Genomic DNA, 18,251 nt, shown 5'->3' with positions numbered 1-18,251 from the left:
CTCCTTCTCCCGTTTACTCCAGGATAGGTGCAAGGATGTTCTCCAAAGCCAGTATGTGTAGAACCAATAGTTACAGTCTCTAAATAAAAGAGAGCAGCTATTTAGAGAGATTTGAGGGCATTTCTCTTCATCCAGAGGGCAGAGTTTGGCAAACGAAGAGAATATTACACACAGAGATGCATTGATTTAAAATATTCAGGGAATAAGAATACGCCTCGATAAGCAGAAGCAAAGGGGCCGAACGGCCGAAACAGGCGTCCATTCCTGACGTCCCGCGGCCGGCGTCGCGTGACGTCATTTGATTGACGTCGAACTGGGCCACAGGGAACGCCGACAGTGGCAGCGGCGCCCAATGAGAATGCGGCGGAAGAGGCGGGCGGTTTGTGTTCACTAAGCTTGCGGGGATCTGGGGCGCTCAGGGCGTGTGCGGAGCGGAGCCGAGCCGAGCCGAGCCGGCGGTCGGGCGAACAAGTGAACGATGACCCGTGAGTGGCGGAAGACAGGCTCTCGACGGGGTGCGGGCGGGCGGCGGCGGCACTCAGGCTCGTTACGAGGCGTTGGCCCCGGTGGAACAGCTGATTAGGCCACATTCTGCAGGGCCGAGACCGGGGGTGATGATTAACGGGCTTCCGCGGGAGGGAGTAGGGGAGCCGTTTCGACGTCGGCCTTGGGCGCCTCCCCCTGCCACGTAAACACAACTCGAGCCCACCGAAGAGCATACACTGGCTCATTCGGAGGGTAGAGGGGTGAGGGCTAATTAAAGAAGAGGGGCTGTGCGCCTGAAGGTTGTAGGTCAGATGGAGCTCACTGTCCTTCCAAAAGCCAGTTGTTTAGCTGTGGCTGGGCCTGGTCTCGGTTAAGCTGTCACATCATCATTGTGGGGCGTAGTTAGCTTGCACCAGGTTACAGCGGCATTACAGCACTCTGCAGCCTCTCAGTCGCATCACTATTTATTGTCTATTGGTCTTGGTTTGGGTTACCTACAATTGTCCTGATACTTGCAGTTTTTTTGGGGAGTGGGGAGAATGGTAGATTCCTCCTCTTCCATTCCCCCTCGCCTGAAGTTGCCCAACTCTTAAAGTTGTTGACCCAGAGAGGCAAAGTTGCAACCCTCATTATTGTAAGCACTGATCAAATAAGTAAATAAATAGATCAAATAAATATAGAATATAAATCCATCTGTTAAAATGTTCTCAACTATAATTTGTGCTCCTAAATTTAAAACACAATTTACATTTGAAAGCTGGATTCTGTTTGGGTAGTTTCTTTTGCCATAGTTGCTGCCTTTTGCTCAGGGATAGACTGATGGATGAATCTCCCACAGTCTGAATTCTTATTGTTTAGAAGGTTAATTGGTCATTGTAAAATATTAGTGACATATCTTCTTTTAAAAAAACCTATGGACTTTGGAATTGACATGAGGTTTGTTGTAAATATATAATCTGTAAACAGATCAGTTCGGAGATACCATTTTATAATTTACATCTTGCATATCCAGTATTGATAAACTTTTCAAATTTTACTGTAGATTCTTAATTGTGTTTATATTAATAGAGTTAAATTTACTGGTGCCGAATTAAATTGCCAAATACTGTCCTTCTGTAAAAATACTAGATAAACGTAAATTAATCACTTCAAGCATGGAAAGTGCTTAGTTTAATTCCTACATAAGCCACGGTAGCATCGCGTTTAACAAAATGCTATTCTGGCAACCTTGAAGAAAGTTTATACATTTTTCCCGTGAGCATGTGGGTGCTCCAGTTTCCAAAGACATATGGGTTAGTAGGTTAATTGGTCGTAAATTGGTTAGGATAGGGTTAAATGAGTGGGTTGCTGGGCGGCGCAGTTCAGTGGGTGAGAAGGCTCTGCTCTGCATCTCCAAAATAAAAAAAGTTAAAGCAAAGCAGTTTTATAGTGATGAAGTACTTGAAATATTGTATTGTGCTTTTCTAAACAAAGCAACCAGTGGAATTTGTGTATAACTTATTTTAAAAGTGGTGAATACATTGATTCCCAATGGAAGTACTGATGTTAGTGAAAGTATAAATGGAGCATCTGACTTTGTGTAGGATAACAGTTGAAAGTTAAACTATTTGATTAACCTGCAGTGGATAGTGAGGTCTGCTGAGAAGATCATCTGGTCTCACTTCTCACTACCACACACTGCACCCGCAAAGCAAACAGTATTGTGAAGGACCCCACACACCCCTCTCTCAAACTCTTCTCCCTCCTGCCATCTGGCAAAAGGTATCAAAGCATTCGGGCTCTCACAACCAGACTGTGTAACAGTTTCTTCCCCCAAGCCATCAGACTCCTCAATACCCAGAGTCTGGACTGACATCCACATCATTTATTATTATATTGTAATTTGTCCTCTACTGTGCCTTTTGTCTTGTTTATATCATTATTGTACTGCACTGTTTTGTGCACTTTATGTAGTCCTCTGCAGCTCTGTAGTCTAGTGCAGTTTTTTATGTTGTTTTATGTAGTCTAGTGTAGCCTTGTGCTGTCTAGTGTAGTTTTGTGTTTCATGTAGCACCAGGGTCCTGGAGGAACTTTGTTTCATTTTTACTGTGTACCGTGCCAGCAGAAATGACAATAAACTTGTTCATGAATCTGCACCTATTCAAATAATGCCAGATGTAAAATAAAAAGCAGTATTGCAGTTGGAATTTCACTTTATCTGCTATCTGACTCAGTTTTGTGCAATGATATTTTTTATTTTATTTGCTATTTGATAGCAGGACCGACAATTTCAAGGCTAAGGTACCCAGCACTTAATAGAAAAGTTTGCCTATGTTTACTCTGAAGTGACTTGAATGATCCATTTCTGGGAAAAGAAAGAACTTTGTCATTCTGTTCTTGATTATAAATGAGCTCTATTTTCAATTGTTAACAATTTGAAATAATTAGAATGGTCTATATGCAGCCAGAAAGTTGATTTCAGGGTCCCTTGCCTGCTGAAATGCTTGAATATGCTCAGCTCTAGGCCACTGTACTTTAAGCATTACGTGTACAGTGTCTTCAAGCTCATCACTCAATGGTTGACTTTTTGGAGCATTTTGAAAATATAAGTGGTGTATGTACTATAAATTATCTAATTCTGGGATGAAAATATTGTCACACTCATTTAAAGCTCTAGTTTTAAGCTTTATTTCAGTTTCAGAAGTTTTGATGTTGATTTTTGCATTCACTATTCTCATACTTAGCAGTTTAAGTGGATGTAAGGATGATTGAAATAGATGATGCATACTTTGAATGTTAAATTGACTTAATCATGCTATTCTGAGAACTTGTTCCTAATTGCCTTAAATTTACCTTGAACCTTCTACACTCCGAAGCTTTCTTGTTCACTTTCACTGAATCCTATTTCTGCATTGGGAGTATTTGGTTCAGTTTTCTGATCTTTTCCATATCCTATGCTAAATCTATGTTTATTATGATCACTGCAATGGTTCATCTCTAAAACTACGTCCACTACTTCTGGGCTTCAATGTGCTTTTTGAAAAGTTCTCTTGATAACAAGTAATGGACAGTTACTAAGTTCAATAGCTTGAGGTGCATACTTATGGAATTTTGTACAAATGGTCAACTTGAAAACTACATTCAAAAATCTGTGCATAAAATATACCAACATTGGTGGGCAATAATCATTGGGTCTTGAGTATGCGTGGTGATTCAGCTAAAATCATTGATTGCATGCCTCTGTTCTGCTTCCCTGCCAGATCCCTATGTATCTTGCCTCCAAGTAGTCCATAGATTTTCCCCTTGAATGTACTCTTGGCTTCCAACGATACCTGGTGTAGAATAAATCAATGGGATTTAATAGAAAAATATACCGTTTTCCTTGGTATTGAACATTGGGGCTCCACTTTTAGATGTATTACTTTTAATATAAGGCTTATAGAGGGTAGAGATGGACTGTTTGTTCCAACTCATTCATGCTGCCAAGTTGCCTATCGGAGCAAATCGGAGGGCTTCTTCCCTTCCCAATGCTGGTGAGTGGCCTGGGCCTGAAATGTTGACTCTTTAATCTTTTCCATACACTTAGCCTGACCTGAGCCTCCAGTATTTTGAGTGTGTTAGTCCAGTCACATTTGCCTGTGTTTGGCCCACATTTCTAAACCCTTCCTATCCATGTACCTGTCCAAATGTCATTTAAACATCATACTTTTATTATATGCATCTATACCACTTTGGCGGCTCATTCCACTCACAGCCATAATTTTTGGGATGGATATAGGAGGACAGAAAAGAAAAAAATGTAAAAGTGATGAGTTGGAGAGGATTGCAGTAAGTTCAGAAGGAACTAAGATAAGATTTGGACTTAATTCAGTTAATACCAATTTTCAAATCTTTTAAGCTACGTAAGGCTTAACTGAATTTCTTGTTGAGAGAATCAAAGTTAGCTTATGTTCATCCTCAATCAGGCATGATACTTCCGATTAATTTTAAAAGACAAATCTGTTTCTGCACAAGCTCATAACAAGAAATTGCCTTTGCCAGAAAAGTATTAGTACTTTATCATTGGACCCTTTGAATCAGGAACAACATTTTTAAATTGATTGTTAAAGTAAGAAATTTTATTTAAACATTGCTTGTTTCTGATGAGAGGCATCTTGGTCAAACCAGCTGTTTTACTTTGGGCAGTGTATGAAGTAAAAGTGTACACTAAGTGGGCAGAGTGGTGCTGATCTGCTTGCACTGTCTGGGTTCTTCTGAGCTAAAGCTGGGACCAAAATTAACAAAACCTGCTAATGGGGTTTTGGAGTTAATTTCATGATAAAAACTTTAAAATATTTTTAAAAACTCAAGACTACTGGCCTACTTTGGCTGTTTTAAGAAGCTATCTTTGAATCAGTGACTGTCTTCTGGTTTTCTAAGTCAATCTCTACTTAATGTAACAGATCCATTATGTATATAAGAACACAAGCAGATGAAGGCTATTTATTCCCTGTGCCTGGTCTGCCTTTCAATATAGGGCTGACCATTTAATTTGCCTCCACTTCTTTGAACTAACCTTAATTCTTTGGTACCTTTTTATCTTAAAAAAAAGTATTGTCTTTCGTGAATATACTTGGCATTTGTGTCCACAGCCCTCTAAGGCAAAGCATTTGAAACTTTCTCTGCCCTCCTGGATATGCTAAGATGAAAATCTCTGATCTAGGTACTCTGCACAAGAGAGGAAGCATCATAGTTGCATCTACCCTTTCAGCTCAATAAAATTCTTGTATGTTCCAGAAATGTTGCCAGCCCCACTTAAGTAATTCTTGACTTGAATGGGGGTGGCCCAGTTAGTTTATTTTTATAGCCCACCCCCCCACTTATCTTGAGGATCAATCCAGGGAACCTTGATTTTACTGTGTTGCAAATAAATCCTCCCTTGGATAGGAATACCAGAGCTGTACACAATACCCCAGGTGTGGTTTTGGAGGCCTATGTAATTACAGTAAGGTTCCTTGCCCTTATATTCAAATTGTTCTTGCAATAATATTTCCCTGCAATTCCTGACAAGGCAGAGGAACTCCTTCAGCGGATTCAGCATATGTTGGCTTTTGGAGCACCCCCCCCCCCCCCCCCACGTGTGAGTATGTGACATACTCACATCTTCTCTCATGTGCTCAGTGATTCTTTACACCCAGTTAAATACAATAGCCAATTAGCATGCTGTTACGAACTCCTGGAGGTATTTGATTCAGTTAAAAAGGAATGCAGTCCTTGTGGGTCAGATGGACTTGGTTCAATGAAGAAAGGGTTAACCTTGGTACTAGTGGGAAGTGAGAATTCCCAGTTGTTTGTGTTCGAAGGTGTGTTAAAGTTAGAGAGGAGATAAAAGGTGGTGATGTGGATATTATTATTGAAGGAAAAGGGAAAAGTGTAGTTCCTAAGTTGAATGAAGAAATTTAAAGTCTGGATTGGTGTCAGAAGCAGTAACCAGGCTGAAGGGACAATAGCTTGTTAACACGGTGCCTGCGAATCAATTACAGTTTGATTTGGAATTTTATAGCTTTTGCTATAAAACGCTGTCACGGGATTTCTAGCGTTTCTCCTGGTGTGTCTAAGGGGTTTTCCCCAGACCCATCTTTTATCCTCACTCATGGGGTCTCAGATGTCAATCAGGTTGGGATGATGCAATCCCTCAACCAGCCCACTCTGGTTGTCCCCTGAGGGGTTTCAATGAATAGTACAGTACTCAATACACAATTCCTTCAACAAGAGACAATGGCAATCATCAGTGGTTCCGTTCTGCTTATGTCAGGAGACATTCCACCTGGTTGTGTATTCTGCGTCTCTCCCTCTCTCTCATTTCCTGGGTCTCAGACCCGAAATAATAGCGATCTTGCGATTCTCAAAAAGGAGGGGGCGACTTTGCACCCTTCGGCCCATCAGAGCTGCTCCACATTCATAACACCCCCATCCTTCTAAGGATTTTTGCCACAGGTAAAAATGAACTAATACAGAGTCTTACAGAATTTCAGAATCTAACAGAATACAAAAGTTTTTTTTCACTACAGAGTAATACAGTTATACATTCAATTCAGAATTGTACCTTAATAAATTCTTGTAGCATCAGACTCCAATTTAATAACCACCTATTTTTATTCCTTCAGCAAAACAAAACTGAAGAGTTGTGATCTTAGCTTTCGTGTATATTACAAAAGTTCATGCAAATACTAATTATTTTACTTTCAAACTTAACAGTCAATCTTCCATGGTGTTGTCTTTATTATTTACATGCTTTGTCGAAATCCCTTAAAACCGGATCCTGTTATTTAAAGTGGCATCCCGTCAACCCTCGCCCCTTTTCCAGTTAACTCCCACGTGGTTAGCTTGCGTACCAGTGTGGAATAGGCTTTTGCATGCTCCTTTCATAGGAGTTATTTTATCAACAATGTTTTCCAAACGTAGCCCATTTTCTGAACTTCCACACAATTCTTTATTTTTAAGCAAGTCGTTAAGTTTTATCTTCAGGACCCTTCATTCTATTAGTTTTCAGTTTAATATCTGCAAGCGATCCCTCTTTGTCCAAACATTTCAAATCTGCCTCTTCACAGCACACCCTTGAATAACATTAGCGCGTGGGGCACCTTTACATTCCAAATCAAACTGTAATTGATTCGCAGGCACCGTGTTAACAAGCCATTGTCCCTTCAGCCTGGTTACTGCTTCTGACACCAATCCAGACTTTAAATTTCTTCATTCAACTTAGGAACTGCACTTTTCCCTTTTCCTTCAATAATAATATCCACATCACCACCTTTTATCTCCTCTCTAACTTTTAACACACCTTCGAACACAAACAACTGGGAATTCTCACTTCCCACTAGTACCAAGGTTAACCCTTTCTTCACTGAACCAAGTCCATCTGACCCACAAGGACTGCATTCCTTTTTAACTGAATCAAATACCTCAGACTTTTCCTGAGTTTCATTACTAGGTTCAGTATCACGTGCATCCACATCTTGAACACACTCAAATCATCTGCCTCTTCCAGGCTTTCAATACCCATCCCCTTTTCAAATTCTAAGTTCCCCTGATCCTCCCAGTTACTCTCTGGGCAACTCCCTTCCGGAGTAAACTCAACCCTGCGGGCTGAAACAACCTCATCTGCCAACCCAGCAGTCTCCTTCAAGGTAATGGCATCCTTTTCAACTAGGACTGCCCTCATTTCATTATCGGGAACACCTTTAAAATTTTCAACTTCTTCAAACAGTTCTGTCAAGCTAGATAGATCATCCATGTCCAACCCTGGACTTTCTAACAGCCTTATCTGTTTTCATTTTTACTCCGTGCCTCTATAAATTTCCTCCTCGCTAAGGGCAGGGCTACCTCCTTTCCCTTACTCTCTTTCACTTCACTACTCTTCGTTTTACCACCCTCTAACCCCTCTTGGTACAGGGTCAGTAAAAACGTCTCAGCCAAATCGATACTGGCCTGAATTAAACTGGTCTCTTTCTCGGCTGCCTTTCTGGACATGCTGCAAGTGATCGCGCATGTGGGATAGATCTTGGAATCTAGGGGCGGGTCCTCAACTCTTACAGGCTGGCTTGTCAGCTTCATGGCTGACCCAACTTCACCACCAGCTAAATCGTTACCCAGAAGGACGTCTACGTCAGTTCTCAGAAATTCTGATCGCACCCCTATTTCACTGGTCCGGATACCAGCTCACAATTTATAATGATCCTATGTAAAGGCACCGTTTCTGTCCCTTTTCCTATACTTCTCAAAGCTACCTCTCCTGTCTCAGGACCAAAATCTAGTACTTTGCTGAGAATCAATGACTGCTCAGCTCCAGTGTCTCTCCAGATCCGCACTGGAACTGGTGTTTCTCCCTCTTTCACAGACACGGTCCCTTCTGAAATAAATTTCTCACGCCCCTCTCGTATTCTATCTACCTGGGGCTTTCTCGTCGATTTACTGATCAACACAATACACCCTGTAGGGACTGCTGCTTTCCCTTTTCCTGTCTCCTTCCTCGGAGCAAAGCATTTAGATGCAATATGACCCACCTTTCCACAATTAAAACAGGTCAAGCCAGGACCCCTCCTGCCGTCTTGCCTTTCTTCCTCCTTATTTTTACCACTAGCTCCTGGCTGAATCTCTGCCTCAGCCAGCAGGCTTTCTCTACCGTTCCCATGGTCTTTCTGGTAACTCTTTTTCGAGGAAAACTTTGTCTTGTGGGTTAGGGCATATTCATCTGCGAACCTGGCAAATTCGGATATGTACTTATTCGGCTTCTCGTTCAAATACATCCGGATATCATCCGAAACACAACCTTTAAATTCCTCGATCAGAATTAACTCCCTTAAACGCCGAAAATCTTCTTCCACCATTTCTGCTGCACACCCAACGATCCAAGAGCACACCCTTCTCATAGGCAAACTCTGCATACGTCTGATTCCACACTTCCTTTAAATTTCTGAACTTTTGTCTATAGGCCTCAGGTACCAATTTGTAGGCCCAAAGAATGGCCTGCTTTACTTCCTCATAATTCTCATACTGCTCCTCCTCCACGGACAACGCCGCATATGCCCGTTGTGCCTTCCCTTTTAACACACTTTGTAACAATGCCACCCACTGATCTCTGGGCCACTTCTGACTCACTGCCACCTTTTCAAAATGCAAGAAATAACTATCAACATCCGTCTCCTTGAACGGAGGTACTAACCTAAACTCCCTACTAACATTAAACCGCTCCTCTCGGTCTAGCCCTTGAGCTCTTCGCTCTTTCCTTAACGTCTCCATGTCCTGCTCATGTTGCCTCTGTTTCTCCTTCTCCTCATACTTCCTCTGCTTTTCAGCTCTTTCCTTCTCCTTTTCAGCTGCTTCCAGCTGTTTTAACTTAATTTCATGCTCCCTCTGCTTTTCAGCTCTTTCCTTCTCCTTTTCAGCTGCTTCCAGCTGTTTTAACCTAATTTCATGTTCCAACCTTAATTTTTCTAACTCTAACTGAGCCATCCCACTAGCTGGTACCTTTTCAGGGATATTTTCCAATACCTCAGCCAAAAACTCATTCTTCACAATATAATACTGAGTTGTGGCCCTCCGCATCTCCCGCTTTTTCATTGACAACCTCACCTCTGCGAGATTTAGTCCTTTCGCAATATTTATCAAGTCCAACTTTTTGGCAGCCTCTAGTGCCTCCGGAGTCGGGTTTTTTATAAATTTGTCTACGTCCATCTTTGCTGGTTTCCCATCTGGTTACCCACGCAACCAGATCCAAGTTTGGACTTAAAAGCCCGATTTACTGGCCCTCCAATTTGATATCAAATCTTGAGACGAGGCCCCAAGTTGCTATGAACCCCGTAACTGGGTTACTTACCAGCAAAGATAGAGACGTCCGTTGAAGTCTGATGATACTATTTTTAACAGTATTAGTAAAAATACACAAAATAATATCAATGCAAATATACAGATAAAATACGTTGTCAATACTAAACCTAAAAGTGCGGGTATAATAATAATCAATAAGAAACAAGCTTTATCGTTGTCTAGGGGATAATGAATTGTCCGATGGAAATACAAAGTTCGCTTTAGTTCACACAGGCTGCTGTCGTTTGCTTGTCACTGTGTTGCAATTGTTGGGAGAGAGAGAGAGAAATAGAAGAATAACTTGCTGACTTTCCTTGGTACGGTCTTGATCTGTATCCGTCCTTTAGCTAAACCGTTCTTCCGTGATGAGCCCGCCACCCAGGCAAGGGAGGACACACACGAGCTCCCACCGGCTTTTGCTATAAAAAGCTGTCACTGGATTTCTAGCGTTTCTCCTGGTGTGTCTAAAGGGTTTTCCCCAGACCTGTCTTTCATCCTCACTCACGGGGTCTCAGATGCAATCCCTCAACCAGACCACTCTGGTTGTCCCCTGAGGGGTTTCAATGAATAGTGCAGTACTCAATACACAATTCCTTCTCCAAGAGACAATGGCAGTAATCAGTGGTTCCGTTCCGCTTATGTCAGGAGACATTCCACCTGGTTGTGTATTCTGCGTCTCTCCCTCTCTCTCATTTCCTGGGTCTCAGACCCGAAATAATAGCGATCTTGCGATTCTCAAAAAGGAGGGGGCGACTTTGCACCCTTCGGCCCATCAGAGCTGCTCCACATTCGTAACAATACCAACATATCTCTGGGATATAGGAGGGAACTAAAGCACCTTGGGAAAAGGACCATATAGCCACAAGGAGGGTGTTCCATTTCTTTGGCTTCCTAATTGTACTTGTATGTTAACTTGTATACAAGGACACAAAGATCCCTCTAAACATCGCAGTCTCTAAAACTACATAGTCTAATACTTCTAAAATTGACATGTGAATTTGAATTACTGCTGCAGTGTTTAGAATCACATGAATGCTAATTTTGTGTTGGTGTATGGATGAGGGAAAAGGATAAGGTGGGATTTTGATCCATATACTTCAAACTAATATCAGTACTGGTTTCTGTGCACAGTATATAAATGTTCTAAATGTATTCATCATATTGAGTAATTGTGTCTCTGAAAGCATGGGGAAAAAACTTTTCTATTTGTTATCCATCCTTCTGCAGAGCTTTTGTGATCTTAATTAAAATCTTAATGTGCAACTGCTATTTTTTAAAATAGAAACATAGAAAATAGGTGCAGGAGTAGGCCATTCAGACCTTTCGAGCCTGCACCGCCGTTCAGTATGATCATGACTGATCATCCAACTCAGAACCCTGTACCTGGTTTCTCTCCATACCCCCGATCCCTTTAGCCACAAAGACCATATCTAACTTCCTCTTAAATATAGCCAATGAACCAGCCTCAACTGTTACCTGTGGCAGAGAATTCCATAGATTCACCACTCTCTGTGTGAAGAAGTTTTTCCTCATCTCAGTCCTAAAAGGCTTCCCCTTTATCCTTAAACTGTGACCCCTTGTTCTGGACTTCCCCAACATCGGAAACAATCTTGCTGCATCTAGCCTGTCCAATCCCTTTAGAATTTTATATGTTTCAATAAGATCCCCCCCTCAATCTTCTAAATTCCAGTGAGTATAAGCCTAGTCAATCCAGTCTTTCTTCATATGAAAGTCCTGCCATCCCAGGAATCAATCTGGTGAACCTTCTCTGTACTCCCTCTATGGCAAGAATGTCTTTCCTCAAATTAGGGGACCAAAACTGCACACAATATTTTTGGTGCTGTCTCACCAAGGCCTGCAGTAGAACCTCCCTGCTCCTGTACTCAAATCCTTTTGCTATGAATGCCAACATACCATTTGCCTTTTTCACCACCTGCTGTAACTGCATGCCCACCTTCAATGACTGGTGTACAATGACACCCAGGTCTCGTTGCATCTCCCCTTTTCCTAATCGGCCACCGTTCAGATAATAATCTGTTTTCCTGTTCTTGCAACCAAGTGGATAACCTCACATTTATACACATTAAATTGCATCTGACATGAATTTGCCCACTCACCTAACCTATCCAAGTCACCCTGCATCTTCCTCACAGCTAACACCGCCGCCCAGCTTTGTGTCATCCACAAACTTGGAGATGCTGCATTTAATTTCCTCGTCTAAATCACTAATATATATTGTAAACAACTGGGGTCCCAGCAGTGAGCCTTGTGGTACCCCACTAGTCACTGCCTGCCATTCTGAAAAGGTCCCGTTTACTCCCACTCTTTGCTTCCTGTCTGCCCACCAATTCTCTATCCGCATCAATACCATACCCCCAAGACCGTGTGCTTTAAGTTTGCACACTAATCTCCTGCGTGGGACCTTGTCAAAAGCCTTTTGAAAATCTAAATATACCACATCCACTGGCTCTCCCCTATCCACTCTACTAGTTACATCTTCAAAAAATTCTATAAGATTCGTCAGACATGATTTTCCTTTCTCAAATCCATGCTGACTTTGTCCGATGATTTCACCTCTTTCCAAATGTGCTGTTATCACATCTTTGATAACCGACTCTAGCATTTTCCCCACCACTGATGTCAGACTAACCGGTCTATAATTCCCTGGTTTCTCTCTCCTTTTTTAAAAAGTGGGGTTACATTAGCCACCCTCCAATCCTCAGGAACTAATCCAGAATCTAAGGAGTTTTGAAAAATTATCACTAATGCATCCACTAATTCTTGGGCTACTTCCTTAAGCATATCTTTATCAAATACATAAGATGATAAACTTTGGCATTCATCTAGGATTTTTTCTTTTCTTAGGTGGTAATCAACGCGAACTTGCTCGCCAGAAAAATGCAAAGAAAGCAAATGAGCAAAATAAGCGGAAAAGAAAGGATGATGGTTTATCTGCTGCAGCCAGAAAGCAGAGGTAAACCAAACATAAATTGAATTTGTATATGTTAAAGAGTCAAACATCTGAACGAGAGAGGGATGTTTTTTCTGGCTTTCATAAGGTGGAGGCTGTTCACGAGAACAGAGCAAAATTGCTGCAAATGTATAGCAAGTCTGCTGGTTTTTGCCAGTTTAATATTTTAAATATGAATTAAACATTATACTGATCTTTTATGGGAAGATAGTATATTGGGCTAATTCAAGCAACCAGTGGAAGTACTTACTAGCATGTGAATGGTATCTACCCTTTAAAATGTCTGGGTGTGTTTGTCATGTGTGCAGCAATTGCTCGGTTATGGCTTAGTTAAATTTGTGTTTGAATTGGACTGTCAGTCAAAATTTTGTGCATTCAGAGATGGGTCTAAATGGGAGCCTATTATCAGTGTTGGACTTTCTCATCATGGCATCATTTTTTAGCTCATTGTCTCAATCTGTAAAATTGCACTGGCACAGTAAAAGATTATTCTAGCATATTCTCAATGTATCTGAAGAATTTTGTAACTGTTTTCTTATGATTTGTATTCTTGCAGGGATGCTCAAATAATGCAGCAAAAGCAAAAAGGAAATGATGGAAAAGCTGGCAGAGCTGAAGCAGGAACTTCAAACTAACCTGCGTCTGTGATACCCTGCCCAACTTTCAAGGATGGGCGCATCTAACGAGCAATGCGGCTTTGTCTTCAAATATTGAACATAGTTAAAACATTGGATTCCAGTACTTAAGAAAATTGCATTGTTGTATCTTTACTATTGGGTTATGCCATGTTTAATGCTGAAGGAAAGTGTCTTGCTTACAGAGTTGTTACTTGATGCAGTGTTAGACCCTATGCTGTAGAGGAGCATTTTCTTCATGAGCATAATTCACCAGGGGTATTTCCAGTTTAAGCAGAAAAGGTGCTTGCATTTCGATTTGTGACCAGCCTTGTATTTTTGTATCAATGCTAACCCTTTAAATTCTGTTTTAATAAAGACAGCATTTAAGTTGACAAAGCTGGGTTTAAGCTGCTTGTCTTTAAGTTGCCTTTAAAGCTTTGCCATTCTTGAAGCATCTTTATTCTGCCTCAGTGATCCAAAGATGAAAGGAAAGCAGTTCAGGTTTCAGGTTATGTGGTATGATTGATGGTACAAAGAAACATTTTAAATGTTTTACTTGGAACTCATATCTTTAGCTGGGGTGGGTGGGTTTTATCTTTAGTGAATAGGATTGGAGTAGTGAAGGTTGTAATGGGCAAAATTATTAGTAATGGGAGATTTGCCTTTTCATCTGAACTGCCTTTGGCATTGGGTATTTACTGTGAGCTATTACTACATTATACAATTCACTACATCAGTAGAATGGATTGATTGATTTATTATTTGGGATTACTTATGGTCTCCAGTTTAAGTCCAAAGAAGACCTGTAACCTGGAAATGAAGCAGCTGGGTGAGATAAATTGATTCAGATAAAAACTCACTGATCAAAACTACAGTTCGGTCAGATATGTTAGAAATAACTTGTGAGTTAGTTTGGATCCTGCACTGAAACGTTAATGCAAAGTGGGGAGGGGGGGGGGGGAATCTCAATGGATGAACTTGGATTGAAAAAATTTTACAAAATATTGTTCTGGGATTGACCTCTCTTTTTTATTTTTGCCTACTATTGTGATACACTTGCTCTACTCTAGAAACAGTAAACAGCTTAGCATTTACTTGCAAATTTCTTACACTGTGCTGATTTTAGATTTAGCTGCAGTTGAGTTTGCAAATTTAATCCTCTGCCCCTTTCCCTTGAGATAAATCAGTCGCTCAGATAATGCCCTGTGTATGCTAAGATTATTATAAAAGTGAATGCTACTGGAAATGACCAGTATTTTGTTCTGTATTGTCACATCAATTGAACTGGGTCCATCATGGGACAGGAAACTGTGGTGGTTGTTTTCTTTGCCTCTAAATGTGGCTGTTGACTTAAAATTGAACTACTTAATTCTTAGTGCAGAGTGAGTAAATGGCTCTGCACTGAAATGTGAAGCACATCAAGTAAGCAAATTGTGCAGTTCAATCACGCATCACTCTTTTGATCAAGCTGAAGGTGCTGAGAAGGGGGGAGGGGGTTTAGGGGAAGAGGATGAAAAGGGTGAACGAGACATTTGGGTTTGACTTGTTTTCCTTGCTGCACTGTTTTATTGTTACCTGACAAACTTTACTTATTTATAAGTGTATATTAAAAAAAAAACTTTTCTATATTTTATGCATTTGCTGACTTTAATTCAAGGTACTGTCACCCTTTGGACTGAGAGTTACAAGGTTAGACCAGCAGCCTGCTGGAATTGGCTAAATAGCCTCACAGCATATTTGAAAACTGTCTCCGTATAGTGTCCTAATCATTTTTGAAATCTGGGTGTTCGTGAATGTCAAATGTTCAGTGACTGTTAATGAATTGCTGGATAACAATCTTCGAAGGATTATTTGACATTGCTCATAAAATGGTATGGAACAGCTTTTCGATCGGTGCCAAGCAGAGTTCCTGCAGTGTGTCTAGCTGACTGACTAAAGATGGAGTTGAAGTGTATCCTGCTTCTCAAAAACAAATGGTGTATTTTTTCTGATTAAAACAGACCATTCATCCTTATTAGCAAAACCTTTAGTCAGTTCTAGTGAAGTGTCAACGCAAGAAGAAGCAGCTGAAAGCAATTGGCTGGATGATTACTTAACACTTTGTTTCTGACCAGTTATTTTAATCTGCCAGAATAACAAAAGTTTTGGCAAATATTCTGATTGTGGTACCTGGCTGAGTACTAAAGACCAGTGCTGATCAACTGGCTGTGGTGTTCACCAATATTTTTAACCTCTCACTTTGGCATTTTGGGGCACTCAACTGCTTTGAACAGTTTTCAATTATATTGGTACCTTGGAAGAACACAGACATCCACTGTGAAGTGCTTTGAAAGGCCGGTGATGAAATGTATCAACTCCTTCCTGAAAAGTGACTTGGACCTGCTAAAGTATGCCTACTTGGACAACAGATCCACAGCCATTGCCATTTCATTGGCTCTTCACTCAACCCCAGAACATCTGGATAACAAAACTTCCGGACATAAGACTTTTTAATCAACTACAACTCAGCATTTAACACCACCATCCCCTATCAATAAGCTTCAAGAAAAATACCTTGTGCAATTGGATCCTCTATTTACTCACTTGCAGATCCCAGTCACTTTGAATCGGCAACAATATCTCCACAAGCTCCATCAGCACAGGTGTACCACAAGGCTGTGTACTTAGCCACCTGCTCTACTCACTTTATACTTCTGACTTTGTGACTAAGCACAGCTCCAATGCCATATATAAGTTTGCTGATGACGTTGCTCTTGCAGGCTGAATCAGAGGTGACAAATAAGTATATAGGAGGAAGATTGAAAATTTGGCTGAGTGGTGCCACAACAACCTCTTACTTGATGGCAGCATGACCAAGGAGCTGATTATTGATTTCAAGAGGAGGAAACCAGAGGTCCATGAACCGGTCCTCATTGGAGGATCAGAAGTGGAAAGGGTCAACAACTTTAAATTCTTCAATGTCACCATTTCAGAAGAGTACAATTTGGTATGACATCTAAAACTTTCACAAACTTCTATAAATTTGTGTTGAACTGGTATGGAAACACCAATGCTGTTGAATGGAAGATTGCACAAAATGTAATGGATACAGCACAGCCAATCATGGGTAAAGCCCTCCCCACCACTGAGCACATGTATGTAGACTGCTGTCACAGGAATGCATCATCAAGGCCCCCCACCACCTAGGCCATATTCTCTGCTCCCATTAAGAAGGTATAGGAGCCTCAGAGGTGGCAGCACCAAGGACAGGAACAGTACCCCTCAGCCATCAAGGAATCAAGGAATAACTTCAATCTACCTCACTGACCCCATCGCTGAACTGTTCCCACAATCTTTGGACTCGCTTTCAAGGACTCTTCATCTCGTTATTAATATTTATTGCTTATTTATTATTGTTATTTTTTTCTCTTTTGTACTTGCACAGTTGATATTCTACACATTGTTTGTCCATCCTGTTGGACGTGTTCTTTCATTGGTTCTGTTACCTGGATTTACTGTGTATGCTCGCATGAAAACTAATCTCAGGGTTCCATATGGTGACACATGTACTTTGATAATAAATTTACTTTGAACTTTCAACACACTTTACTGAACCTTCTAAGTTTGTCCTTTCTGACAGCAAGACATGGCAGCTACTGATCTGCAAATTATTAGAAGGATTTTTTTTATTGAAACAAACTTTAAAGTTGAAACCTGAGTTTTGAATTGTTAATTTGTCAATTGTTAAAACATTCCATCTTCTACATTCCACCATGGAATATTTTTCACAGCATAAAGTGCTAAACAAGAAAGGTTCTTTTACCATTTCGTTAATCCTAAAATTTCAATTACTGTATTAACTTTGGTTTGCTCATTCTCCCCATTAAGTTGTTCTTGAATAACAGAAATTTAATGTTAATCTGGCATCCCAAATTATTTGACCTGCTGGATATTTGTACTACTTGCTTTTAAACAAGCTTGGTCTAGAAATAGCACTACTGCTGTGATTTCATGTGATGCAAGTACTAAATCAAAAACAAACACTAGAAATAACAAGTTACTATTGGAGTTTGATTTAAGCAGTTGAGTATATTGCCCATCTTCTCTTATGTAGAATAGCTTTTCCATTCTGGTGGGTTTTTTTTAAAGTAGAAACTTTTGACATCTTTTGACCTGCTTGTCTCAAGTCATTTGAGAGCCACTATTCAAATTATCTATATACCACTGGATTATAAGGCATGGATTTTAGTGCTGAAATCCGAAAAGGGAGTTGGGCCCACTTGTATTACAGCTAACTAAGGAAAAGATCATTAGACTTTTTATCATAAGTAAAAATAAATTGGCATTAATCAAATATGAAAAGTATTAATCTTATCACCCTTGATGTTGATCCTAACTCATGGCTACAGTCGAATGAAATAAATCCATTCTAATTATTATTTTAACTGAAACTTTGAGGATAAACCCTGACCAGAGGCATACTTGCACACAATTTGTGCTAGAATTGGACTTTTGCAATAGCATACATATTCTGGCCAGGTTGGTACTGGTGTATGAGTGTGTTCACTTTAGTGTTTGGAAGATATGTCACTTGATCTTGTAGTTAATACAATTTTACCAATGGATGACTCAATCTGTAGTTTATAGTTGAGAGTAAAATGACTAAAAGGATTTTCAATCTAGGACTTGTTTCCATTCCTACAAAAATAATCACAGCTCTATGTTTTTTTTAAAAAAAAAACAATTTTCATGATATAAGATGCATCATAATTTTCTGTAATTTTTCATATCAACGTTCTCTCTTCACTACATCGCACTGCTCCTATCCTGGATTCTGACTATGCTGAAGTGACATGTTAAGAGTTGTGACA

At 40.4% G+C, this 18,251-nt stretch overlaps 1 protein-coding gene across 1 annotated transcript; it reads left to right on the top strand.

The window, feature by feature from the left end:
* The first annotated feature begins 323 nt into the window (after window positions 1–323).
* On the top strand, window positions 324–13,922 carry serf2a (small EDRK-rich factor 2a). Its single transcript, XM_059952684.1, has 3 exons — window positions 324–485; window positions 12,679–12,787; window positions 13,341–13,922. The coding sequence occupies exons 1-3, from the start codon at window positions 479–481 to the stop codon at window positions 13,417–13,419; spliced, it is 195 nt and encodes a 64-aa protein (XP_059808667.1). The 5' UTR covers window positions 324–478; the 3' UTR covers window positions 13,420–13,922.
* The last annotated feature ends 4,329 nt before the right edge of the window (window positions 13,923–18,251 follow it).

Source organism: Hypanus sabinus, chromosome 28, assembly GCF_030144855.1.
Source record: "Hypanus sabinus isolate sHypSab1 chromosome 28, sHypSab1.hap1, whole genome shotgun sequence".
Taxonomy (NCBI): domain Eukaryota; kingdom Metazoa; phylum Chordata; class Chondrichthyes; order Myliobatiformes; family Dasyatidae; genus Hypanus; species Hypanus sabinus.
This window is presented reverse-complemented; position numbering and strand designations above follow the sequence as displayed.

Excerpts from the sequence above, each read along its gene's own strand:
- serf2a (XM_059952684.1), top strand. Across the intron at positions 12,788-13,340 it reads GCTGCAGCCAGAAAGCAGAG|GGATGCTCAAATAATGCAGC; the intron begins GTAAACCAAACA and ends GTATTCTTGCAG.